We start from the raw sequence: 19,151 nt of genomic DNA on the forward strand, positions 1-19,151 counted from the left end.
CAGTTCCGCCAGGCACATATATCATCTGCTACGCGAGCCGTCGCGGATAGGTACTCCCGCGTCATAACTCATAACATGCAAAACCACGTAACCTTTATGGATAATATGCAGCTCGTCATGCACCGAGGCCATATGCGCGGCAAGCGAAAGTGAGCATTCGTATTCCGTATTCGCAGCAGAGTTGAGAACATTCGCTTCCTGTTTTCGTTGCTTTTTTGCCATTGGAGAAGGCAAACCCTTGAAAGATCACGCTTCCTCGTTTCTTCGTCCCAGGTGTGCATGTACAAATACATATCCGCAGCTATGTTTGGACCAGAATAGAGGTGCATACAGATGTATCCGTATACCCACGCTATCCGCCCAAACCCCCCTTCGACACAACTCGCAACGCCGCCGGAAAAGAACACAAAAAAAAAAAAAAAAAAAGAATCCCACTGAGCAAATGCAGATGATGACTGACCGGACTCGACAACGGCAGGGAGACAATTGCAAAGGAGCATGGGAGCCGGACAGTGTGTTAGGCTGGTCGCAGAACCGGCCGCATGGAAACTGCTGCCCACCGCTTCCCTGTCCGTCGACAACACCCCCCCCTTCTCTTCCCTCCGTCTACTAACCCAAACATGAAAAGCACATGACTCTGCTGTCCTGCACCGGGCCCCTTCCCCGACTGCAACATCGTCTCCATCCTTGTTTTCTGACCTACATATGTATATCGATCACTCACCCCTGCCAAACCTTACATCAAAGTCTTTGAGCACACTCATAATGCTCGCGGCCTCCACCTCAATTGGTGCCCGCGCATCGCGGTGGCCACGGCCGCCCCCGCCCACCGGCCCGGGGTGGCGCGGGACCGGCAGCGCCTTGAGCTTAGGTAGCCAGGAGCCGATATCGTCGGCGGCTTCGTCAAAGTGCCGGTGGCTGGCCAGCGTCTTGTAGGCGTCGGCACAGGAGAGGCTTAGACCGAAACCGCTGGCGTTGGAACCGTTGCTTCCGGCGCTAGAGGCCATGGAAGGGAGAGAGGTAGTCTCCGCTGCTTGCTGCGACTGCGAGGAGCCCGATTTGCAGCACCCGCCTGGGCCACCGTTTCCGCAGCAGCCGCCTTCAGCGGCGGTGCTGGCCCCCGCATTGTTCTTCTCAAAGTTGGCCGCCAGGGAGCGGCAGAAGAGGCCAGACTTCGGGTCGGCCACGCATTGGGCGCAGGTACCGGGGCCATTAGGCCCGCAACCCCCTGCTCTTGCGGGCAGTTTGGCGGGTTTCCTCTCTTGCAGTGACTTCAGCCCGGGAAGTTTGATCGCGCCTGTGGCAGTGACTTCCAAGGGCATGGGAACAACATCATTATCCGATGGAGGAGGCGTGTGCGTCTGCGTTTGCTCAGTAGCCTGATTGACAGGGGCCGCCAACGACGTTGGAGTCATCATTGAATCTGCGCACACACAATAAGTTCCATCCTTGCAGAAACCACATGGATCACGCGGCTCTATGGATGCCAGTGCTTGCGATCGTGCCGGCGCAGGTAACAACGCCTGTGCCTCTTCCTTGCTGTTCTGCGAGGCGAAAATGGCCGTGAAGTCTGTCTCGAGGGCCGTGCCGGTATCAGAGCGCTGCCTCTTATCCTCCGGCGACGTTGACGGTGGCGCGCTCGGTGGCCTCTTTAGGTCGGCACCGGTAATGGATACCCGTATCGTCTCTTCGAGGCACTCGCACCTCGTGCCCAGTGAGCATTTGCCGCAGCCAATGGGAATATCTGCGCTGCGCAGGACTTCCTCTGCACAGGCGCAAGAACCACTGGCCCCGCAGCTGCCACACCCCACATTATTCACTTGTGTAGACTCCTCAGGCGGCGAGACAATCTGAGAGATAGAGAACGGTTGAGCCAAAGGTCGCGGCTCAATGATGGGAGCTGGGCGCGCTGTGCCTGTTTTCGATGGTGCCGGCTGCAGTGGCTGCATGCTCTGTGATTGTCCGAGCTGACCTTGTATCTGACTTGACATCGAGCTGTTGTTCCTCGAGCCACCTTGCCGAGCCTCCCAATCTCCTGCGCAATTGTCACGACCTTGCCGTTCCCTCTCCAGCATCGATTCCAGCCACTGGCACCTTGACTGGAGAGTTTGCGTCTCGATTTCAAGATGACTGATCCGCGCCTGTAACTCGCGAACCGTCTGCTCGTGCTTGACCCTGTCTTGCTCCAGCTGTTCCTCCAGCTCCCCGACACGGGCCGCCCTGCGCTCCCTGAATGCTCTTTGGGCGGCCCGGTTTTGGGCCTTGCGCTTGGTTGGCGGGGTGTCGGTAGCAGGTTTGCGGCCTGGTTTTGGCCGGGGAGGGATGACCCACTCCTTGCTGGTCATGCTAACAGTCTTTGGTTGCGGCGCTGACCCTGGAGTCATGATTCCAGGCCCCGTCCGATTGTGCATTGCTGTTGAAGGCCTGACCGGAGGAGGGTTGCTTGATGTGTTCGGCCGGATGGCGATTGGAGGCACTGATGAAGTTGAAGATGTAGGAGTGGAGACTGAAGCGGGGCTGGACACAGAACTCGGAAGATCGTGGCTGGCCGCAGTCGTGACAGACAGCGTCCTCAACGACGTTGCATCAGCCTTCCCGGAGTTCATAGCCGAGCCGGGGGTATTGGCAACGATAGCTGCCATGCCGGTAGGTTCTCGCCAGCCGTGGTGCGTGGCAACGGAGGGCTGAGATCGCAAAAATTGTCCGAGTCCGTCCGTCAGCGGCGCCGTTCCGTGCCGGAAATGGACGAGTTTGAAGCAACGCTGGCTTTCTTCCCCAATGATAAACGGAAAGCGAGAGTTCCGGAGTGCACCTGTCTTGCGATGACGACGGTGGCTGAGAAACCGAGGCTCGCAGGTGCAAACGCTTTCAGGATGAGCAAGCAAAGGACCCCGCACTTCGGAACCTCGAGCCCGCGAAAAATTCTGGTTTGCACAGCGCAGTGCTATGGGCTTCAAACCAGAGGTCAACAAACAGCGTTTTCTGCTCGAGGCGTTGTCGAGTTTAATAAAATGACTGCAAATGCAATGGGGGAGCGATCAAGAAATTTGGGAAGCGGCAATGGTGAAAATCGTTGAGATATCGTCAAAGTGGAACGGAGAAAATTGCTCCTTCCCCTGGACTGACCGACAACCGGCGCGAGGTAACTCCGGCAGCGACGCCGGATGTGTTGCCAGAACGAAAGTGGGCTGAGCCCCGTGATTCGGCAGCGGAGAGATGGAGAGACGTTGATCGGACCACTGATTGATTGATAAGATAATTTTGATGCGCTACTCCAGAAATGGTTAGGCGTATGCAGATACCCTGCAGCGACCTCGCAGCATGCCCACGCTTGTTTCGCTCCGTTCTTGCGAGCAAGCAAACAGGGCTCAGGATTCGCCGGCGAGATCTGATCATCTCGGACAATAGCTTTCCGCGGAGGCGAAGCGTTCTAATCCTTGGCAAACATCTTGGTGACGCATCCAGGGAGCGATGTCGGAGGTGTCTAGACGCAGTACGGACTACACGGCCATGTGTCCGACGGTGATGTTGAACGGTCGTGTCTAACATAGCAATTGTACGCTACAGTCTGGTCTGGTTTCGTACCGGGCTTCCCTGATATGGAGTACCATTATGGATTGATCACTGGCAGTTTATATATAATGACCTTACCAATTACGAAAATCAGGAAGGCGCTGGCTCAGGGGGGCTCTCGAATGACTCCACTAAGTGCTCTATAGAATCATAACTACAGAATCAGGTTTAGGATAAACGCTTCAACCTATTTTTCCGATTTCTATGATGAAATGGAGTTCCACAATATTCATCAACTCACTTTGCTAGACATTGCTCACGATCTTGGCTATTACTCTCGTACCCGAGTCTGAATTCATCAAACAGCCCTCAAAAGCGAGCACAGACCACATGGTGCCAAGAACCGCTGTTGCCAGCGTTGGAATGAGTGTCAACACTTTGCGATTTCGCGGCGAGGAGCATCGATAGTACCTTCCAAGCCAAAGGCATTACCGCGCCCGAAGTAAAAAAATACAGCACACGAACTCGATACCCTATCAATCCGCCGGCGGCCGGCCGCCATCGCCCTACTACCACCAGCATGGCGCAACTAGGCCTTCCAACTCCAACCTCCCGCCCGACATCCTCCTACTCGCACGCGCCTTCCCACCAAACCTACAATGCGCATTCCGACATCTTCTCGGCCTCCTCAGATTCAGATGACGACAACAGCCCTCTCCCTTTCCCCGCGGCGCTCTCCAGAGAAGACTTCCTCGCCCCCGACTTCGACCCGGCCAGCTACCTCTCGGCGCTACACACGGGTGGCCCGGCGTCGCGCCACCAGACGCTCGAAGACCTACGCGCCGAATTGCGCGACCGCAGCGCGGCCATCAGCGCCGAGCTTCTGGAGCTCGTCAACGCGAATTATACCGCCTTCTTGGGGCTCGGTGACGAGCTGAAGGGCGGTGAGGAGAAGGTCGAGGATGTGAGGGTTGCGTTACTCGGCTTTCGGCGAGCCGTAGAAGAGCTGCAAGGTAGGGTGCGAGAGAGGAGGCTGGAGGTTGGACGGGTGAATGGCGAGCTAGAGGGCGTGAAGGAGGCGGTGGAGATGGGCCGGAGCATGTTGGAGTTAGATGAGAGGGTGAGCGGCTTGGAGCGGCGGTTGGCTGTCGGGACCGCCGGGGAAGGAGGGAGGAAGAAGGGAGAAGACAATGGTGAAGGGGGTGAGGACTGGGAAGAGGATTTTGAATTCGCGGGAAGCGAGGAGGAAGAGAGCGAAGAGGAAGAGGAAGAGTCCGGTTTCGTCAGCAGCAGGCCGTCGAAGCTGAATGCTTTAGCGGAGGAGTACGTCCTCGCGGAGCAAATTGCAGACTCGCTCGGTAGGGATCTGCCGTTTGTGAAGAAGATGGAGGACAGGATGGCCCGCTGTCGGAACACAATACTGCTCGACTTGAGCACAGCGTTAAAAGAAGCCCGAAAAGCCGGGCCGAAGGGGCAGGAGCGAGTTGTCAAGTATCTCGGCATATACAGGACCCTTGACGCGCAAGCCGAGGCACTCAAGGTGCTGAAGGAGAAATAATGGCTCATCACACATCTCAGTTCCTCGGAGACGCCGAGGCAGTTCGACGCGCTTATCCTCAATGAAATTATTGTACAAGGTATATATCGTTGATACAGACAGGTTACATGACGGACTGCAGGTCTTCCGGCTTGAGGTTCTCGTCTCTCGGGAAGAAGGTACCGTCCAAGCTGAAGCCGGGCCCGTTGGTGGAGGTTAACACAACCTCGTCGAGCTGCTTAATGTGGTTCTCGTCGATGTTGGCGATGTCTTCCTTCAACTGAGACATAAGTGCCTTGATGTTGTCGGACAACATCTGGGGCGTGAAACCAAGCTGGCCCACCGCCAACCTGACAACTCCATCACGCTCCCTGTAATCGTCTGCGCCAATGAGTTCCTTCACTGTCGTCTTGATGTCGCTCGTGATCGTCTTGGTCTTTTGGTTGGGCATGAGGCCCTTGGGACCCAGGATCCTGCCGAGATTGGCTTTCTTCAGAGCCTCCTGGCTGTCCACGTGGCAGATGAGCTTGTTGAATGGAATATTGCCTTCCCGAATGCTCTCAAAGAGACTCTCTTCTCCCACTGCCACGGCACCGAGCTGCTGCGCCTCGGTAAACATGGGGCTGTCCTCCGGGCAGATCACACCAATGCGCGTGTCGGTCTTGACAGGGAATGGCAGGCGGATGCGGTTCCGAATCACGGGACCACCCTTCGTCGCCTTGAGTTTGACTGCCAGCTCGTACTTTACGCTGGCCGGCGGGTGCCCGACTTCGAAGGCGCGGATGTACCTGGAAACATGAGTGAGCGATGTGGTGTCGCAACGGGATAACATTGCCGGGGAGCATTACCTCATGGCATCACAGAGGGAGAACTGCTGCATCTGAGAGAGATCGTAGGTGCGAAAGGTTTTGTGCTGCCTCTTCTTCTTCGGGCGCTTGCGCATGCCGCCGCCGCCGGACGCATGTCGAACGAGCGGACTCGCGGTCGCGGTTGGCAGCAGAAATTTCGGTATTGTCGAGGTCAATGTCGGCCTGGCCGGTGACGTGAGACTGAGTCTTGCCAGAGAGGCAAGGCAATGATTGAGGGAAGCCATGGTGCCGCGCCGCTGCTGAACACACCAGGCTGTTGTTGGCCTGTCGCGAAACTCGGGCTCGGAACGCTCATCAACGGCACTTGCGTTCAGAAAAAAGCTGGGTCCGAGCTGCATCCAAAAGTCTCGTCGCCTCAATTCTAAGGCGCAAAAGCCAAGCAGCAAGGGGTTGAGGAGCAAGGGGCCTGGGTTCCGTTCCTGTTCACCGCCCGGCAAAACGGGCGCTACCCCGCCGCACGCTTGCTTGGGCAGAGGGGCAGCCCCTCCAAAAGTTTGCCTTTGCCCGAGAATCCCGACCATTGACTCGAGCGGCGAGATTAGACGGGCTGCAATCACTTCCTTGTCCAACTGCAATCTATCGCGCGACGTACATTTACCGACTACGCCCACACCATGAAATTGGACGAGCTCAAGCCGCTCGAGGCCCTTCTCACGGGGGATTTTCGACAGATCGAGCCGCACCTGCAGGCCCTCGACAAGCACTTGATCCTCCGCACATATCTAGATGGATACACCCTTGGCGAGATCGACACCAAGATCTGGCAGGCGCTTCGCGGCAACCGTGCCGCCGTGCCATTCATCAGGCGTGGTAGCCTCGTCAATCTGACCCGCTGGTTTCAGTTCATCGAGGACAACCACCCCGAGATTCAGGCCGACATCAAAGCCAAGGATGCCGCTGCAAGAGCAAAGATTGCCGCCGCGAGTAAAGCTGGAGGAAACTACGCCCTGGCTCTGCAAAATGCTGATAAGGGCGTCGTGACGAGATTTTTGCCCGAGCCCTCGTGAGCTACACTGCAATTTTGCGCCAGGGAAGTGCATTGGACTAACGTACATCAAGGGGATATCTGCACATCGGGCATGCCAAAGCTGCCCTTCTCAGCGACTACTTCGCTCACCAGGCTTATAATGGAAAGCTGCGCCTTCGTCTTGACGACACCAACCCTTCGAAGGAGAAGCAGGAGTACCAGGACGCGATCATTGAGGATCTCGCCTTGATGGGCATCAAGCCCGATTACGTCTCGTACACCTCGGATTACTTCGACTACCTGTACGAGATGTGCGTCCGGCTGATCAAGGAGGGCCATGCCTATGCCGACGACACCGACCAGGAGACGATGCGGGAAGAGCGGTTCAAGGGCATTGCCTCGAAGCGGCGCGATAGGTCCGTTGAGGAGAACTTGCGCATCTTCGAGGAGATGAAGAAAGGCTCTGAGGAAGGCGTGCGGCACTGTATGCGTGCCAAGATGTCGGTCGACAATCCGAACAAGGCCTTAAGAGACCCTGTCATTTACCGTTGCAACGTCGAGACGCCGCATCACCGGACCGGGACCAAGTGGAAGATGTACCCGACGTACGACTTTGCGTGCCCCATCGTCGACAGCTATGAGGGCGTGACCCACGCTCTGAGATCTACCGAGTACACCGACCGCAACCCTCAGTACCAGTGGTTCTTGGACACCCTTAAGCTGCGCCAGGTCTACATGTGGGACTTTGCACGGATGAACTTCATCCGGACCTTCCTTTCCAAGCGTAAGCTGGCCAAGCTCGTCGAGACTGGCAGGGTCTGGGGCTGGGACGACCCGCGCATGCCGACGATCCGTGGCGTCCGTAGGCGGGGTATGACCATCCCTGCGCTACGCGACTTCATCATCAAGCAGGGTCCCAGCAGGAACGTCGTCACCATGGACTGGACCACCTTTTGGGCCAGCAACAAGAAGGAGATCGACCCAGTCGCTCCTCGCCATACCGCCGTCCTCCAGAAGGACGCGGTCAAGGTGACGGTCACCGGCGCCGAGGCTCCGGCGGAGCCCTTCTCGGCCGATCGGCCTAAACACCCCAAGAACAAGGACGTCGGGACCAAGAAGGTTTTCTTCAGTTCCGAGCTCCTGCTCGACCAAGCCGATGCGAAGAGCTTCAAGGAGGGCGAGGAGATCACGCTTATGTCCTGGGGCAATGCGTTCGTCCGCCAGATTGCCGGCGGCGACCCCATTCCCAGCCTCACCTGTGAGCTGAACCTGCAGGGCGATGTCAAGAAGACCGAGAAGAAGGTCACCTGGCTTGCTGCTCAGGGTCAGAAATTGGTGCCTGCTGAGCTGTGGGACTTTGACTACCTCATCACCAAAGACATCCTGCAGGAGGAAGACAACATGGAGGACTTTTTGACGCCCGTGACTGAGACGATGGAGGACGCGTGGTGCGACGAGGCGGCGGCTCAGCTCAAGAAGGATGACATCATTCAGCTCGAGAGGCGCGGCTACTATCGCGTCGACAAGGGGCTGAACGATTGGAAGGATGGCGAGGAGGGTCCCAAGGGCAAGAGGCTGGTACTCTTCTGCATCCCGACAGGCAAGACGGGGCCGAAATAGACTACCCGAAGCATAGACCAGTCGTGACTAGTCATGGTCAAAGATAAAAAGCTATTGGGCACTCTGTCATGCTCGTCTTGGACCAATAGCACGATCGAATACGAACACGTTGGTTGATGATATTTCGTGGCTCTATAAGAACACGACAAGGTGAGCAATCCCGATGTTCGGTGGTTAGCTATTGGTCCAACACGCCCTTGCTTTGCTCTGCTTTGCCCACCCTTACTCTTATTTTTTTTTCCATGGCCTTGGCTTCTTTTCCTAGAACTTAAAGCACTATTTGTTGGTTGCTTCATCGAGCTGAGCATTTGCTCTGAAGGCGGCTCTTACACAGGCTGCTTCATTTCAACCATGATCGATGGCTTTGGCGTCCACTCTGAGCGACTTCTATTCTCCGAACGCCCTAGTTACATTTTTGACCATGATAATTAAAGAACGATATCGTCGACAGATACGATGCCACTATTCGGGAATATTCCAGGTCCGGCTAGACGGCGAGGCTCCTGAGTCCCGGGGGTCTTCTGATACCCCTGTCCCTCCAAGTGTCGCTTGTTTGGTGGCCATTGAGAGACGATCGGGCCAGCATCGTCCGCCAACCCTGGGATGGCCTTACCTCTCTCTTTTAGAAAGCAATCATTTCTAGAAGGCTCGATTCCAGTCAATATCCCTCTCCTTCGGCCGATGACACCTCGAGTATGGGATGCACCATTCTATCAGGTGAAGCGTGCTCGTAGTGTGAGCGTTTGTTGGGTACCCTGCTAACGATCAAACTGGGAAGCCGTGCGCAGCGAGTTTGTTGATGTGCTAAGCCGCTTCGCGACTATTCAATGAGACCTGGGTGGCACGGTCTTGATGTACATAACACGGAGGCTGACAATGGCGGTCAACCAATGCGGCCGCTGGTTTGAGATGTGGCCGGATAAGCACAGACTAGGAGGGCATGCGCACTGATGCTTCTTTTGCCATTAGTGTAATATGCGGTGCCCGTTGTGGTAATAGATCGTGGCACTGAGAGCAGAGAAAACACGGCCGAGAGCGAATTAGATGTCGAAGCTGAGGCGGCCAAGAGGATAGGATGCGCTCAAACACCAGTTGTCCCGTAAATTACTTCGATCACATTGGAGACTTTGAATTTCAACAAAAATGCCGTCCCAAGGTGCAGCCGAGCGATTGGGTGTGCCGAACTGCCAACAGGCATGCTAGAGCGGGCCGTGCCCAGACGCCAACGCACCTTGGCGGCGTATTAGCAGGGCCCGCAAATCAAAAACACTGCTACAAACTTGCTTGTAACCCCCGGCACGGCCCGCTCATCGAACTTTCGATCGACCTGACGTCATCTAGATTCAGGCCACAACAGCTCGACAGAACATTCTGTACGGAGTACATGTCGATATTCCTTAGCAGCACAGCTCATCAACCATTGTCATATTCCGTGAGCTTGCCCACATCGTTACGTTTTATCGCCAACCGGCCGCTCGCCAATTCGGAGCTTTGGGCTGGTCTTTCCAGCCAAATCGGCGAAACCATCACCCTTCAACGACCTTTTTACGCTTAGAATACAATTTCCACTGAAGTGAGGGAACTTTCAAGCCACCCAGAGTGTTCGTGTTGAAGCGTGGGGAGATCAGAGAGAAACATTCCATAATTACACGTTAGACGCGCCTAGGCACGCTCTCCTGAGAAATTAGGATACCATGGCCAATTACGGCGGCGAGGCCGCAAGTTACTACAACCAACAAGCGCCTCCTCCGCCCAACACGTACCACATGCAACCTCAGCAGCCGCAGGGCTACTACAACGGCAGCAACCACCATCAGGGCCAGGCCGGCGGCAGCTACGCGCCCCCTCCGTACCCTCCTACGCAGTCGGTTCCCAAGGGTCCGCCGCCGTCATACGACGAGGTGTTTGCCATCCCAAAACCCAAATGGAACGACGTGTGGGCTGGTCTTCTCTTTCTCGCCACCTGCGCTGGATTCGTGGTCGTGTCGGGCATTTCTATCCAGGGCTATGGTGAGTTTTGTGAAGAATCTATCGTTCTCTCGCGAGGGCTAGCTAATTAGTTAGCTCGCTTCATCCAGCCGTGATTAATTAACTGACCAACCGTTTCGCCAGCTGCGACCCGTCGTGAGAACTCTGGTGGGCTCAATGGCCAGCTCAATACGTTCGGCCTCACCACTCACACCATCTACCTCTTTCTCTGGGTCCTGATCACGGCTATCGTGCTCAGCTATGGCTACATGTGGCTTGCCCGCAAGTTCACAAAGCAGTTTGTTTGGCTGACGGGCATCCTCAACATCGTCTTCGGCTTCGTGACGGCCATCTACATGCTCAGCCGGCGCTACTACTCGGGCGGCATCGTCTTCCTGCTCTTCTCCATCTTCATGGTTATTGCCTTTCTCAGCTGGCGCAAGCGCATCCCCTTCAGCGTGCTCATGCTGCAGACCGCCATGGACGTGGCCAAGCGCCACGGCCACGTCTACCTGGTCAGCGCGGTCGGCGGCCTGCTGGGTGCTGCCTACGCCGCGTGGTACGCGGTCACCCTGGTCGCCGTCTACGTCAAGTACGAGCCGAGTCCCAACAACCCTGCCTGCCGCCAGGGCGCCGGCGGCTGCGGCTCGGGCAAGGTCGTCGGCCTGATCGTCTTCATCACCTTCGCGGCCTACTGGATCTCCGAGTGGCTCAAGAATACGATCCACACGACCATCGCGGGCGCGTACGGGTCCTGGTACTTCAATTCGCGCAACTACCCGTCCAAGGTCACGCGCGGCGCGCTGCGGCGCTCGTTGACGTACAGCTTCGGCAGCATCAGCCTGGGCAGCCTGGCGGTGGCCATCATCAACTTCCTGCGGCAGCTGGCCTCGGTCGCGCAGTCACAGGCTGCCTCGCAAGGCGACATCCTGGCCACCATCCTCTGGTGCGTCCTCGGCTGCCTGATCACCATCCTCGACTGGGCCGTCCAGTTTCTCAACCGTTACGCCTTTGCCCATATCGCCCTGTACGGCAAGGCGTACATCCCCGCGGCCAAGGATACCTGGAGGCAAGTATTCATCCCCTCTAATTATCCAGTGCCAGTGTGTTGTATTTCCTTTTTTTTTCATCTTCATTTTCGGTTTCCGTCGACTAATTGATGTACTGACGCTAACCCCTTTTCCCTCCCCCCCCCCCCCCACCAATAGAATGATCAAGGACCGCGGCATCGACGCGCTCATCAACGAGTGCCTGATCGGGCCCGTCCTGGGCATGGGCGCGACCTTTGTCGGCTACGCCTGCGCCCTGCTGGCGTACGTCTACATAGTGTTCACGCACCCGGCCTACAACGCGGGCGGTGGCTTCACGCCCGTCGTCGTCGCCTTCGCCTTCCTGATCGGCCTGCAGATCTGCAACGTCTTCACCACCCCGATCAGCAGCGGTATTGACACCATCTTTGTCGCCGCCGCCTGGGACCCGGAAGTCATGATCCGCGACCATCCGGACCTGTACTACCGGATGGTGCAGGTCTATCCGCATGTGCAACAGGCTATTCATGCCTGAGCACGGGATGGGAGTGGCTGTGTGAGTGGGTGAGTCGGCAGGCTTGTCCAACCCGAAGAGACGAGGGCCGGCATGTCAAGAGGCTTGTCGACGGGTAATTACGTCTCTGGACTTGGAGTATCATCAATATGAATCGGCTATCGTACAACGCCGCCAAACACCAACGTTATCGCCACTCCAGCTGAAGGGCAGTCTCAGTCATTCATTGACTATTATTATCTACCCGGCGCCGTCAGCAGTACTAGCAGCTCTAAAACAACTCCCGTATTGCCCTTCGTTGCGGGTCATGTCCGCTTCTTTGACTTGTGATCCGACTGCCATGGAAGCCACCGAGGACTCTTGACAGGAGAGTGGTCCTTCGTCCCGGACCTTACCGTCGACCTGACATTCGCCTCCGAGCTCTCCTCCTCCCTTTGCGCCTGACGGTTCTTCCTAGACTTCTTCTTTTCCTTCTTCTTCTTCTTGTGGTCCCTTCCTGAGCCCGGATTCGAGGATGCCGGTTCTCTGGTAGAAGGAGCACAGGATCTACGTCGCAGCTTGATCTATGTTGAAGAGGAGAATGGAAGGCTTCTACGCGGATTTGGGGATGTTTACTTAAATCTAAGTTAAGTGCGCCAAGGTTAGGTAGGGAGGGGGAGTGAGGGAGCCTCCAACCTGGGCTTGGGCACATGTATGTATCGTTATTAGCAAGTAATCAGGAGATGCAATGTTCCAACGAGGCCTCGCCAGAGGAACTGCAGCTGCACCGCCGGACACTGGAGCGCACAGTGACCAACCAACCAATCGCTGCGCCACTGGGGAGGGGAAGGTATGAGAGGAAGGTTTTGGGTTAGGGGGTATGCAGGCAACTCATTAGATCAGACCGCCTTGCTGCAACGTCAACAATCTTCTGTCGAGAGACACTGGTCATAGGAGGAAGGTGACAAGGCTGAGCTGTTGAAGATTCTGAGCAGCCCGCGTCACCGCCACGTCCTCGTCGTCCCTCCACTCTCCTACTATCCGTTCTTTATCACACCCGGCTGATCTACCTCTGTCCTTGACCTTGGGGGTGAGCTCGACAGCCTGACTGCCAGCCCGCTTCGACCTGTAACAATTGCAGCTGCCATTGCTTGCTTTTTTTTTGTTGAACATGGTCTCGCCCGTGTCGTTTGGCGATGCCGTCGCGATGGCTAAGATCGCGTTGCGCATCGCCAACGCCTTCACCCAGGGCCAAAAGTCAGCCCCGGCCGAGTTCCGAGAGGTCGAAAGCCAACTATATGCCCTCGCCGCATCACTATCGGCGTTCAGGGACGTGTGCGGCACTGACCTGGCCGGTCTCACCATTGACCCATCCAAGCTGCCCGCTGGGTTCCGCCCACCGCCGAAAAGTTGGACCTGACCTAATCACCGTTCTCAAACCCCGGCGCTGGAGCCTGAATCCTCGCCGTACGCCATGATGGTGGCATCGTCGAGGGCAGTGCCGGGGAGGGGGCGTACATATGGGCCATCGCAAGTGAGGCGAAGAGAGGCCGCCATTTGGGCCCAGCGTCGGGAAAACGCGCGTGTACACACATCATATGCCTCGTGGGAATGATAATTAGTCTGGGGCAGATTGGCCGGATAATAGCGGCGCCAGTAATCGGCACCGCGTAATCAGTCAGGCCTCCGTGCGCTGCAGTCCTATTATCCTGTCGGAAGATGGTCAGTTCTGAAGTCCAGCCAGAGCTGTGGGGTGATTGTCCGGGCGCTCCTACTAATTAATTAATCTCCAGACTGCTCCTTTCTCTCGAAGAAAGCGCATCGAAAAGGCGTCAACTCAAGACCGGCCAGCAACGAGCCCTTGGGGCGTAATAAGACAGCAGCATCACGATGTAATAATGATTGCTCAGTCCGAACCGGTAAAGTTTCTCTCCTCCCCAGACCAGCCGACTCTTGGCCAGCCGTCGGGCAGTGTCGCAAACTCGGGCAAGACATATCGGCCCTCGCACGTGCTCTCCTGGCACTTCAAGTTGCACAGCCCGTAGAGGTTGCAATAGCACTCTGCGGCTGACGGGCAAAAGACAGCGTCTTTGCCAAATATGACTAATAGTGCCATGTGTCGATGAGCAAGAGAAACCAGAACAGGAACGATACAGAGCACTCACTATGCCACATGTATTCAAACACCCTTCCCGACAAGTCATCGGCCAGCGGCGTCTGCAGCAGCCAATCCCTCCAGCGGACATAGTCTTCCCTCGGCCGAGCACGGACGGCCTCGCGCGAGACGGCAAACTGCGAGCAGCAACTGACGCCGACCTTCTCGGGGACCTGAACGCCGGGCATCAGCTCCTCGAACGCCTGCTTGAAGATCTCCTTGGTGGTGAGCTTGCGGCCACCGTCGCTGTCGCCGCCGCCCGGGCCGGCGGGGGCTGCGTCGGCGTGCGGCGCGATCTCGACGGGACAGCCCAGGATCCAGATGCAGCGTAGGTTGGCATAGCCCGAGGAGCGGACGTAGCTGAGGTTGAGGTTCCGGAGGGTCGGGAGGGCATCGTAATCCGGGTCGTCGTTGTGCCAGGCAAAGCGGGAGGCGTGCATGAATACCGTGACTGGCGTGAGATTGTCGTAGTTGTCGATAATATGACTGGATTTTCAGCCGCGATTTTTGGGTGGTCAGACAGGACTCTCAACTGTGCTTCGTCTCATAAGAACATCAGGTAATTAATTATTCTGCACGAACCTCAGATACACCATGGCCTCGCGGCCTTTGTTCTTGGGCACCGTGAGCTTTGCAGTGGGCTCATCCACCACGTAGACGCTGCGCGACCAGTCGGGAAGATGTCGATGCACCCAAGACGTGTCCTCGCTCCGGAGGCTTGCGATAACAATCCCGACTTCTGGGGGTCTCTTGATCAGCTGCCTGACAGAGGAGGACCAGCCTCCCCATTGCCAGTGTAATTGAAAAGCGAGAGTGAGCAGGACAACCAGCGGGACTAGAATCAGCGGGATCCGTTTCCCTGAGTAATAATAGTGCTTCTTCGATGTGGCGGCATCGGCACCGACTCGAAATCGAGGGAGGCGAGGAAAGTGGTTCAATGTCGGTATCTTCATTGCAAACAATGGGGCGTGGGGTTCTGAATTGATTTCGGCTCTCATCATCATCATGTGAGGGGTGCAGTTGTAAAGACTGGAGAAGAGAGAGGGAGAGGAAGGAGCAATTGTTTGATTTAATGTTTAGCCCCAGGCATGAGGAAGTTAGGGAATAGAAGGAGGAAAGAATATTGGGATGAAGGGCTGAGGCACACAGCAAACAACAAAGAAGCCTGGGAAGAAGCCAAACGAGTGTTGCGCGACCACCCGCACATTCCTGAGCGGAACCTGACAGTATATTATGCAAGCCAATGCCGACCTGCTACCAACAAGCCGCGGCGCTGAAGTAACAGCTCCCGCGCTCAGAATTTGCTGGATAGCAGTTCTATGAGCGCGCGGCAAGCCTCCGGGTATCATTGGTTGAGCCGGCGAGTGGCTTGGCGTTGGGGGGTTTCATAGTACTCGACTGTATGTATGTACGCGCCGAACCATAGGCCCGGAACCGCTCAGCGGGCTTCGTCTCCATTAATTATTATCCATTTAACAACAGCACGCGTTTTGTACAGTGCCAGTTTGTAATTGGTAATTTTTGCGTCTTTGACCTGTCTGTTTCCGGTGCTGGGTGCTGGCACAACGCTCAACATGCGGTGCGGCCTCAAGATATTTCTTTGGTCGCCATCACCGTTTTTGCTCTCACTGGTGCTGAGATCTCTTCCTCCTCTATTGCTACAAGGACAATAATCTATTGTGGAATACCAACAGAAACGCTGTTGCACAAGAACAAAGTTGTGTTTTCATCTTCATCCTTCTTCCCCGAACAAGCATCTTTTCTATTGCCGCGAACCACGAAGAGAGATGCCGCCAAGCTCCAGCTTGCAATACGCGAATACTTCGCTCTCCCTTCTGTTCGGAAGAGACCAGTGCTCCGATGTTTTTGGTTCGGATGCAAGTAATGAGATCTGCAGTCCGAGCCGAACCCTCTGCTGTAAGGAAATCAAGAGTGCGCCCCCGTTGCGTTCCAAGCCTCTCGCGCTAACCCACTCTCCAGGCGTTCGACGAGGTCAAGAATATCCTGCCTGTCACCAATCCCTAGGCAAGGGTTGGTGCTGCATCGGAAAGTGTGGATTTTGACTTCCCCAGCTCAACATTTTCTGTTCGCTTGTTGTTAAGCCCGTGACGGCATTACCTACATACATACCTACCCTAGGTACATACCTATCTACTGAATAATTACCGAAACTAACACTTAATTAAACCGTTCCCCGCAAAACAGCAACCCAACCGACGACTGCTACGTCGACCAGCCCTCCGTCTGCGAAGAGAAGAACTCGGTCCCCTGCACGTATCTCGCTGAAGGCACCACCGAGGCATGCTGTCCGCGCCTGACGAGCTGCGTAATAGACACGCCCGCGAGCAAGGAAGTTGTGCGCTGCAACATACAGTACGGCGATCTCCAGAAGGCTGCGGCTGGCCTTGACGACCAGTCGTCCTCCTCCTCCTCTGCCTCCCCATCCTCGTCAATCTCCAGCATAGCCGCGATTAAAAGCAGTACGATCCGTAATAGCGCGAATCCATCAACGGCCGCGGCGACGAGCTCCATCGCGCAGGCAGCTTCCACCTCGCACACCGCTGGTCACGCGGCCGGGACCGCCCTGCCGACGCCGCCCCCATCAGGTACAAACTCGCAAAGCCAAGGGACGTCAGGGCTGGCGCCGACGGCGGGACCGGGGCTGATCGCGGGTGCTGCCGTCGGCGGGACGCTGGGGTTCGTGGCCTTGTTGGTCTTGGGATACCTCTTCCTCCGAAGGCTGCTCAAATTGAGGCAGCAAGGCGGCGGAGGCGGCGGCGGCGGCGGCCATCCCCACGCACCGCAGGACGCGCCCCAACTTCCCCCGTACGGGTACCACGACTATTATTCGCAAGCGGCGGCGGTGACGACGACGACAATGGTTGGCCCGCCCAGGACCTATGTGTATCCGGAGTTGTCGGCGGAGACGGTAGTCGACGTGCTGGCAAAGCATCATCAACAGCCAGTCGAACTACCAGCTGCGAAGTGACGTGGGGGAGAGGAGGGAAGGGAGGAGGTGTCAAAAACAACCAAGAAGGGAAATCACTGATCTATGGGTTCGAGATGTGCTGCAGCCAGGGAGTGTTGATTGGCGCAAGGCTCTTGGAGAAGAAGAAAACCAAGCAGAACAGTCAAGGGTTGATCCAGCCATGGTACCCCAATCCTCACCTCTGAGTTACGCGCTGAACATGTTGGCTGTGGCTTCTGTACGTGCTGATAGGGGGTAATAGCAAGCCTTCACCCCTACTCCCACCGCCAACTATCCAGCTACTCGGAAAGGAAAAGAAAGAAAGGGAGAGAGAGGAAGAAAAAAAACATTAGCCCCTCGAAATACTAGCAACGGTCTGCCCGGCCATCCTCCGCCCGAACGATCTCCTTTCCGGCGCCTGCGCCCTCACTGTCGCCGGTGGCCCTTGTCCCTGGTCGTGGGGCTGGACGCTTCCGCAGTGGCCGGTGGCCTGGAAGACACGAGCTTGCGGATAGAGGAGGTATGGTTGTTGTTGTGGTCGTGGTTGTGGTCGATGTTGTTGTTGTCGGTGGTGTTGCTCAGGCCGTTGCTGCTGCTGGTGCTGCTGCTGCTGCTGCATCCCGGCGCTGCTGGAGGCCGGCCTCGACCTGATCTGCACCCTGTATGATATCCGATTAAAGGCTGCCGGCGTCGGATGGGCAGGCAGGGCGTCTGGATCGTCTGAGGAGGCGCCCACCGTCTTCCCCTTCCCCTTCCTATCCACCCTTGTCTTGTGGTTCTTGTTGCTGTTCTTGGTGTTGCTGCTGCTGCTGCTGGCGACGGCCGCGTGAGCCTTAGCATCCTTGGCCCCTTTGGCGAGATTCCTGGGAGAGGCGGCCTGTTCGTTGGGCGGCTCCTGCGTGGCGTACATGACCGGAACCTTCTTGAATCTGCGGCAGACGCGACGGGTGGGAATTTGGGAGTCGAACCTCCGGGCCTCCGATTTGGTCATTCTAGGTGCGAGGCCGGCCATGTAGAGATCGAACCGGGTCTGCTGGTCGAGGAGGAAGAAGGTCTTGCGGTAGTAACTCAAGTTGGAGCCCAGGTCGTCCTTGCCCGTCATCCGGGGTTGCGGGACCGCCGACTTGAGCGCCTTGCCCGTCTGCTTCAACGCCGGCTTCGCTGCATTCGTCGCCCCGGTCAGGATCCGAGTCCATACGGTCTTCTTGGTCACATGCTCTTCCGTCTCTGGTACGCTTTGTTAGCGGATGCGGCATGTAGACTCGGGAGGAGCGCCGGAGCCGGACCAATTACTTGCGCCGGCTCGCCGTCAAACCCTGTTACAACTGTGCTACTGGTTTTGGCTTGGGTAGTGGTTTGCGACTGCTGCACCGGCCGGTGTTGCGGTGTACGGACTGGTTGTTTCCCCTTCGCAGCTGCCTGGTGGCCATTATCGCGGCGTGAGCTCATGATCGAGCTGGCAGATACAGATGAGGTGGAAAGAAGGGCCCAGGCAAACGACCCCTACCGGCTCGATCGAACAGCTTGATGACTGACGGCAGGTCTTAGACAAACTGCGGAAAGAGAGTGGCGACGTCCAAGAGGGACCAATAGGCCGCCGAGTAGAGCAGCTTAGAGGAGAGAGCTCGTGATATATGTTCCTATGGCATCTCCATTTCTCTTTTTAGAGGAAAGAGAATCGAATAAATTATTAATTAAATGAAAAACACACGCTTCCGTCCAAATCGGGAATTCCGGTTTAGGATGGATTTTTTTGGGTTGGAGGGATCCTCGGCGACCGGCTTGGCGGCCGCGAATTGTGGGGCTCACGGTTTTACACTCCGCCCCGGCGCCCGGCGGCCCGGTCGGTCTCGCCCGGGACCTGGCCCTCACTCTGCTGTTGGCCTGCAAAGGATCCAAAAAAAAAAGGTGGAGGATTAGGAAATCCTCCTAATTCCAATCCTGTCTGGTGGTGTTAGCCTGAACAGAAACATTCGGTTCAGACAGGGTGACGAGCTACCGGAGTTCCTTCACCTGCTGACAAAGACTTGATC

General features: G+C 56.6%; 8 protein-coding genes across 8 annotated transcripts; 4 read left to right on the forward strand and 4 right to left on the reverse strand.

The window, feature by feature from the left end:
• Positions 1–608: 608 nt before the first annotated feature.
• MYCTH_2301590 (uncharacterized protein) lies at positions 609–2,803 on the reverse strand (the record flags this gene model as incomplete). Its single annotated transcript, XM_003661725.1, has 1 exon — positions 609–2,803. A coding segment is annotated over exon 1 (1,922 nt), but the record flags the coding sequence as incomplete, so codon positions are not given.
• Positions 2,804–3,795: 992 nt separating this feature from the next.
• MYCTH_2078031 (uncharacterized protein) lies at positions 3,796–6,190 on the reverse strand. Its single transcript, XM_003661726.1, has 2 exons — positions 5,899–6,190; positions 3,796–5,838 (listed from the first exon to the last, which is right to left on the reverse strand). The coding sequence occupies exons 1-2, from the start codon at positions 6,141–6,143 to the stop codon at positions 5,175–5,177; spliced, it is 909 nt and encodes a 302-aa protein (XP_003661774.1). The 5' UTR covers positions 6,144–6,190; the 3' UTR covers positions 3,796–5,174.
• Positions 6,191–6,408: 218 nt separating this feature from the next.
• MYCTH_2301594 (uncharacterized protein) lies at positions 6,409–8,744 on the forward strand. Its single transcript, XM_003661727.1, has 2 exons — positions 6,409–6,922; positions 6,979–8,744. Exons 1-2 carry the CDS (start codon positions 6,534–6,536, stop codon positions 8,504–8,506), a joined length of 1,917 nt encoding a protein of 638 aa, XP_003661775.1. The 5' UTR covers positions 6,409–6,533; the 3' UTR covers positions 8,507–8,744.
• Positions 8,745–10,046: 1,302 nt separating this feature from the next.
• Positions 10,047–12,222, forward strand: MYCTH_2301595 (uncharacterized protein). Its single transcript, XM_003661728.1, has 3 exons — positions 10,047–10,516; positions 10,619–11,543; positions 11,683–12,222. Exons 1-3 carry the CDS (start codon positions 10,201–10,203, stop codon positions 12,035–12,037), a joined length of 1,596 nt encoding a protein of 531 aa, XP_003661776.1. The 5' UTR covers positions 10,047–10,200; the 3' UTR covers positions 12,038–12,222.
• A 603-nt stretch (positions 12,223–12,825) lies between these two features.
• Positions 12,826–13,710, forward strand: MYCTH_2301597 (uncharacterized protein). Its single transcript, XM_003661729.1, has one exon. It carries the CDS (start codon positions 13,167–13,169, stop codon positions 13,413–13,415), a length of 249 nt encoding a protein of 82 aa, XP_003661777.1. The 5' UTR covers positions 12,826–13,166; the 3' UTR covers positions 13,416–13,710.
• Positions 13,711–13,758: 48 nt separating this feature from the next.
• On the reverse strand, positions 13,759–14,668 carry MYCTH_2301598 (uncharacterized protein). The gene is made up of 2 exons (XM_003661730.1): positions 14,161–14,668; positions 13,759–14,098 (listed from the first exon to the last, which is right to left on the reverse strand). The coding sequence occupies exons 1-2, from the start codon at positions 14,588–14,590 to the stop codon at positions 13,902–13,904; spliced, it is 627 nt and encodes a 208-aa protein (XP_003661778.1). The 5' UTR covers positions 14,591–14,668; the 3' UTR covers positions 13,759–13,901.
• A 1,011-nt stretch (positions 14,669–15,679) lies between these two features.
• MYCTH_2301600 (uncharacterized protein) lies at positions 15,680–17,303 on the forward strand. Its single transcript, XM_003661731.1, has 3 exons — positions 15,680–16,067; positions 16,131–16,200; positions 16,356–17,303. The coding sequence occupies exons 1-3, from the start codon at positions 15,938–15,940 to the stop codon at positions 17,137–17,139; spliced, it is 984 nt and encodes a 327-aa protein (XP_003661779.1). The 5' UTR covers positions 15,680–15,937; the 3' UTR covers positions 17,140–17,303.
• A 164-nt stretch (positions 17,304–17,467) lies between these two features.
• MYCTH_2125509 (uncharacterized protein) lies at positions 17,468–18,567 on the reverse strand (the record flags this gene model as incomplete). The annotated part of the gene is made up of 2 exons (XM_003661732.1): positions 17,468–18,345; positions 18,405–18,567. 2 exons carry the CDS (start codon positions 18,565–18,567, stop codon positions 17,468–17,470), a joined length of 1,041 nt encoding a protein of 346 aa, XP_003661780.1.
• Positions 18,568–19,151: the final 584 nt, after the last annotated feature.

This window comes from Thermothelomyces thermophilus, chromosome 2 (assembly GCF_000226095.1).
Source record: "Thermothelomyces thermophilus ATCC 42464 chromosome 2, complete sequence".
Taxonomy (NCBI): Eukaryota; Fungi; Ascomycota; class Sordariomycetes; order Sordariales; family Chaetomiaceae; genus Thermothelomyces; species Thermothelomyces thermophilus.

Bases quoted from the DNA above. Each gene is read 5' to 3' on its own strand.
- MYCTH_2078031 (XM_003661726.1), bottom strand. From the start codon at position 6,143: ATGGCTTCCCTCAATCATTGCCTTGCCTCTCTGGCAAGACTCAGTCTC. The intron at 5,839-5,898 runs GTAATGCTCCCC...TCATGTTTCCAG, and splicing joins TCCCTCTGTGATGCCATGAG to GTACATCCGCGCCTTCGAAG.
- MYCTH_2301594 (XM_003661727.1), top strand. From the start codon at position 6,534: ATGAAATTGGACGAGCTCAAGCCGCTCGAGGCCCTTCTCACGGGGGAT. The intron at 6,923-6,978 runs GTGAGCTACACT...ACGTACATCAAG, and splicing joins AGATTTTTGCCCGAGCCCTC to GGGATATCTGCACATCGGGC.
- MYCTH_2301595 (XM_003661728.1), top strand. From the start codon at position 10,201: ATGGCCAATTACGGCGGCGAGGCCGCAAGTTACTACAACCAACAAGCG. The intron at 10,517-10,618 runs GTGAGTTTTGTG...CCGTTTCGCCAG, and splicing joins CATTTCTATCCAGGGCTATG to CTGCGACCCGTCGTGAGAAC. The intron at 11,544-11,682 runs GCAAGTATTCAT...CCCCACCAATAG, and splicing joins GCGGCCAAGGATACCTGGAG to AATGATCAAGGACCGCGGCA.
- MYCTH_2301597 (XM_003661729.1), top strand. From the start codon at position 13,167: ATGGTCTCGCCCGTGTCGTTTGGCGATGCCGTCGCGATGGCTAAGATC.
- MYCTH_2301598 (XM_003661730.1), bottom strand. From the start codon at position 14,590: ATGCACGCCTCCCGCTTTGCCTGGCACAACGACGACCCGGATTACGAT. The intron at 14,099-14,160 runs GTGAGTGCTCTG...TGGCACTATTAG, and splicing joins GTTTGAATACATGTGGCATA to TCATATTTGGCAAAGACGCT.
- MYCTH_2301600 (XM_003661731.1), top strand. From the start codon at position 15,938: ATGCCGCCAAGCTCCAGCTTGCAATACGCGAATACTTCGCTCTCCCTT. The intron at 16,068-16,130 runs GTAAGGAAATCA...CCCACTCTCCAG, and splicing joins TCCGAGCCGAACCCTCTGCT to GCGTTCGACGAGGTCAAGAA. The intron at 16,201-16,355 runs GTGTGGATTTTG...CCCGCAAAACAG, and splicing joins GGTTGGTGCTGCATCGGAAA to CAACCCAACCGACGACTGCT.